Source organism: Arabidopsis lyrata (genome assembly GCF_000004255.2).
Source record: "Arabidopsis lyrata subsp. lyrata unplaced genomic scaffold ARALYscaffold_631, whole genome shotgun sequence".
NCBI lineage: Eukaryota > Viridiplantae > Streptophyta > Magnoliopsida > Brassicales > Brassicaceae > Arabidopsis > Arabidopsis lyrata.
Window position 1 is genome coordinate 1 of NW_003302153.1, and position 5,424 is coordinate 5,424.

Below are 5,424 nucleotides of genomic sequence, written 5' to 3' on the forward strand. Positions count from 1 at the left end.
TTTAATATATTTCCTTAAAATGCTTAAATAGGTAATATCTAAACTTAATAGTAAAGTTATCATATAGTTTGAAAATTTAAAAAAAAAGTAGATTGTCTTACGAACCTCTTGTACGATAAGAAGTAATTATAACGAGTTTTAATAACCAATAAACTTTTACTATTTACTTTTTACCCCTGTTGTTATTATTCTAATTCTTAGTCAATGTATTACAATTGATCCCAATCATCATGATTACTAGCTATAATATCTCAGTTTCAAACAAATGTAAATTATGGTAAACAATCTGTTTGGTCCTTGGATTGACAAAAAAACTCATGGTGGTTAAAATAGTCGACGGTAAAATAAAATGGAAAAAAAATGAAGAAAGGTAATTACGCTATTGCCCTTTTAAGGCTTTGACCTAATGTGTTTTTTTTTAAAAAAAGGGAACGAGGCCATTGAAGCAGTTTCTTAATCACGAGTGTGTGTGTCTATAAATGTACACACCATCTCCTTTCTCCAGATTTTCTCTCCACTCTCTCATCTCAAATCTCTCAACACACAAAACCAACAATAACCAATCTTCTTCCGATGACGCATCTCAACAAAAAACAGAGGTTAGAGAAGAACCATAACCATTTCGACGACTTACATGACGATCTCATCATCTCTATCCTCCGTAAACTCGCTTCCTCCGCTTCTTCTCCTTCCGATTTCCTCACCGTACTCTCCACGTAAGTCTCTGCTCCGGCGACTGCATTTTCTCGATTTCCGTTGTGACGCAGTCTCTTTTGTTGTATTACAGATGCAAGAGATTGAATCGGTTAGGTTTACAACCTCTGGTTTTATCAAAAGCCGGTACTCAAACCCTAGCCGTCACGGCGGAGAAATGGTCAGATTCTTCTCATAAATTCCTCAAACTCTGTGTTAATGCCGGAAACATCGACGCTTCTTACGCTCTCGGAATGGTTCGTGTCGCTACCTTCAAAATCTCCGTTTCGATTTTTGTGATTTTCTTCTGATTTTCGATTTTGTTTCCTTCTTCAGATCCGATTTTACTGTCTTCAAAATCCAGTGAGCGGCGCGTCTTTAATGGCTAAAGCCGCGATTAAATCTCACGCGCCGGCGCTTTATTCGTTATCGGTGATTCAGTTTAACGGAAGCGGCGGTTCAAAAACCGATAAGAACCTACGCGCCGGCGTTACTCTTTGTGCACGCTCTGCTTATTTAGGCCACGTCGATGCGTTACGAGAGCTTGGTCACCGTCTTCAAGACGGTTACGGTGTTCCTCGTGACGTCTCTGAAGGTCGTCGTCTTTTGATTCAAGCTTACGCGCGTGAGCTCGCGTGTTCTCTACGCTCTTACCTCTCTCTGAAATATGGAGACGAGATCTTAACTGATTTAAGCGTGGTTCCGGTTCAGGAGATTCATCCGGTTTACCGGTTTTTGAAGGAGTGGTTTAGTTCGGGTCGGGTTGATTTATCGGAAGGGTTAAGGATGTGTTCGCACGGTGGTTGTGGAAGGCCGGAGACTCGGGCTCATGAGTTCCGCCGATGTTCTGTTTGTGGGAAGGTGAATTATTGCTCACGTGGTTGTCAGGCGTTGGATTTGGAGAGCCACGCATAAGATTGCATGTACGCCCTTGGATTTGTGGATTGCGGTACCGGCGGAGATTGGCGTCGACGGTGAAGCGGTGGCGGTGGAGATTGATGATAATCATGGTGAGCGGTAACGGCTCTGACGCTTTTTAAGTAAATGACTAAAATGCCAACAGTTTCTTTGACTGTTGAGTTTTTTTTGAAAATTCTTAATTAATTAGTTTGGGCGTTTCTGAATTCTCTGATACTAAAATGACATGTTATTTTAAATAATATAGTTTTTTTTTCCTTACATATTTCATGAATTTATGGTGCAAAGGTGAATAGAAATATCTGTAGAAAAGTATAAAGCAGAACATAGGAAAAAAAATCTTAAAGGTTTAACTCTATTATACGATACAGATACGAATACAAAGTTTTAATAAAATTTATTTCCAAGAAACAAGCATATAATTATTTCGTGATATTTTTGATGGAAGTATTGACAAAGAGCCATCAATTTTTTTGAAAAAGAAAAACATGGATTCCACCATCAATTTCGTAATTCGACACAAGAACCATGTAATACAGGCGTAAAACAATAAACTTCAAATACGATATTGAGATTTAACTCCAAAAGAAGGCTAAAATTTGATACTTTCGTTTATTTTTAGTTCATTCACCCAAAAAGTAACTATAAGACAAGAGGCTCAAGGCTGTTACTACAATACAGAATCTTTTAGAGAATGGCACGAGAAAGCAATGAACAGCAAAACCAACATGAACATTTGGACTGACCCAAGCCAAAGTTTGGTCAATTCGGTTTAGTTTCGGTTTTTAACTCGGTAAGAGGAAGCATAGAAACTCGGTAATCGGTTCGGTTCGAAACCACTGAACCGAAATTACAAATCTGGCGAAAACATCAAAGAAGCTGCATTATCGTTGCGGTTGAGAACCCACAAGACATCATTGTACAATGAGCTAGGCCTTAGGAAGAGAGAGATGTCCTCAAGTTCATTCAGTGCAGTGATGCTAATGCCATTGTTGGAAGGCACACTCCTGGTAGTGAACATTGGGATGATCCCTACCAAGAACAAACGAGAAAACACATCATTGGTTGTTTTCTGGCTTCTAGCTCGCATCGTCCTTCAGATGCGTGGAATCATTTGTCCTGCTCACAAATATGATGTCATTGTAAAGAGAATATATATCTTTCAAGCTCCAATATTGGAGAGTTTGATTATGTTATTACAAGAACTCGTATTTTGATCATATGGTATGTTTGTTGTATAGAAAGATCTCTTCTTTTACAAGGAGCCTGAAGAGACTACGTAGGATTGTGATGAAGTTTGGAACATAAGGCAAAAACATAGAAAAATAAAAGTGAAAAACCCCTAAACAAATTTAAATACCTAAATTTAGTAGGAAGACATGAAGTATCTTCGAATCGATGACCAGTATCTCTTATGTCTGTGTAAACTGTTTGTTTATTCTCAATCACTTCTGCAAATGAAAAAAAGTTTTCTGTTGGCTTCCATGATGTGATTTGGCGTTTTTCTTTTTGTTATGACTCTGTTTAAATTTCCATTTCAGGCGATTTTAGAAGTGTCTCATGATGAACGTTAGTATACAGAAATGTTCATCAAAGTTTTAAAGAGTTCTTTGTTTATCTCCAAGATTCAGTGATCTCCTGGAACAAGGGATGTCATTCTTCTCTCATACGCGTAACTGACAACTCTAATGTCCCACGGCTTTATACTAATTTGGTTTGATCTTTCAAGAAATTTCTCAAGTTTTCTTGTGCATGTTTCTATTTTAATCAATGGCATTTTGTGAGACGTGATATTTATGTTATAACTTCATTCATTTGAAACCCTACAACACCATTTATTTGTTGTTGTTGTGCCAACATAATCTCATCAGTTGAAATCAAGATGAGCAGATAAATGACGGACAAAACAGAGGAAAAACAAAACCGGTGAAACTACAGATATAAACCAGTTTCCAGCAGACTATCTTTTCTTTCTAGTGAGATGATTGAGAAGAATGCATACTCCAAACATATTTAGTTAAGCTGCATTTGTTGGTCTCCTTTTAACTATTTTTTCATTACTTATGACGACGAATTGATTCCACATAGTTGAAGTTCTTCCGGACTAGATCTTCTCTTGCAAGCATGTTACCAAAATTTACATTAGTTCCCAGACGAATTCTCAAAGATCTCTCAGTGAAGGAAAGATAAAGAGATACATCACGGTATATAGTGGAACCTTTTGAAATTCATATTGCAATCAAGTAATATATCTATATAAACTTGAAGATGTTTTACGAATCTACGAAATCCAATAAACACTCTTTAGAGGTCTAAACAAAGAGTCTTGACTCAATAGAACAATGTCAGAGTAAGACTTTCCAGTAAGAAAAGAAAAAGAAAAAACCATTCTAAGAATAGTAACAGTATCAAACTCTACATTGCAGCATTCACAAACAAGTGTAGGCAATACTATTCTACAACCAAAAGAAAAACCATAAGATCTAAGTAAAAAATTAGAGAAGAAATCTATGGTTCATTTGATGTGATCTGATGTTTCCTACTTGGACCTCTCCTGGTACAAAAATACACAATCTTGATGTCAAATTACATCTCAAAACAATTCGTTTTTTTTTTTGTGTAAAGATTGGAAAATTTTTGATTGTGTAGTGTTTCACTTACTTGTTCTGTATAGGGCTATAGCGACTCCTCGGGATTTTTCGTAAGCTATCTCCTTCACCACCAAGAGATTCTCCTTCATCTCCTTGCTTATTTGCAAATCTCTCAAATCTCTATGTCCCTCTATGTGAACTTGCTGCTAAAGAAAGCTAACAAAAGCAGAAACAGAGCTATTGAGATCGATCTTGATGGATGGAATCTCTTCATTTCTGAATTCTTTTTGAGGTCTTGAGAAAACTTTTGGGTAGAAATATGATGAGTTAAAGAGAGAAGGAGATAGAGAAAGACAACTTGTAAAGCTTGTTTGCTTTGTAAGATATGTATTGTTCCTGTGACTTTTTGAGATCTGATCACGTGAACTTAGTTTTTTTTTTCTTCTCCGAATCATTTATTACAGACGCTGAGATATTTTTTTAAATCTGAATCAACTAATTAATGGAACATTCACTGATGTTGAGAGTGTCCTCATTTTCATACAAGCACATGTATACACGTTTATTTATGTGTTTACCAATATTAGTAAGTCCAACTTCATGAGATCTCTTTAGCAAAAAATAAAACTTCATGAGATCTCAAAAGGTGCAGGTAAAACATTAACAGGCTGTGTTTTGTTTCTATGCTAATTGCTAAGGCATCAACATTATTATTTTTTTTCACTTTTTTTTGTTCTCTTAACTAGCTTTATAGATAGAAAAAGACAATCAAATATTTGGGACTTTTAGTCATTTGCATGGGAAAATTGCAAAACAAAAATTCATATATATATAATAAGAGTTTAAATTTTACTAAATAAATTTTTGTAGAATTTAAGATCTAATTCTAATCTAATATAACTTTTCAAAAATTAAAACATTAAGTAGTAAATTAATAATAAAAATACAATTTTGTCAAATTGTTTTAGGTGAAACTAGCTACTATACCTTGGAGCTTTTCATTTTTTTTGGTAATCACCTTGGAGCTTTTCATTAGCATGGCGTTTCTTTTACAACTGGCAGATTTTTTTTTTTTTTTTTTTGATAAAGCTGGTCTATTTTTTTGATCAAAGCTCAACTTATACTGTATATACTTATATATATATATATGCCACTTTTTTTTTTTTGCCCTAATATATATATATCCACTTTAAGAGTACGTTATGATGTAACAAAAGACCTT

The 5,424-nt window shown here is 35.3% G+C and overlaps 1 protein-coding gene and 1 pseudogene across 1 annotated transcript; one reads left to right on the forward strand and one right to left on the reverse strand.

Moving 5' to 3' along the window:
- The first annotated feature begins 410 nt into the window (after positions 1-410).
- LOC9298441 (F-box protein At5g50450) lies at positions 411-1,874 on the forward strand. The gene is given in 4 exon segments (XM_021028423.1): positions 411-716; positions 788-950; positions 1,030-1,590; positions 1,592-1,874. Coding segments are annotated over 4 exon segments (990 nt in total). The 5' UTR covers positions 411-573; the 3' UTR covers positions 1,715-1,874.
- A 1,946-nt stretch (positions 1,875-3,820) lies between these two features.
- On the reverse strand, positions 3,821-5,049 carry LOC110229135 (annotated as a pseudogene).
- Between the last annotated feature and the right edge of the window lie 375 nt (positions 5,050-5,424).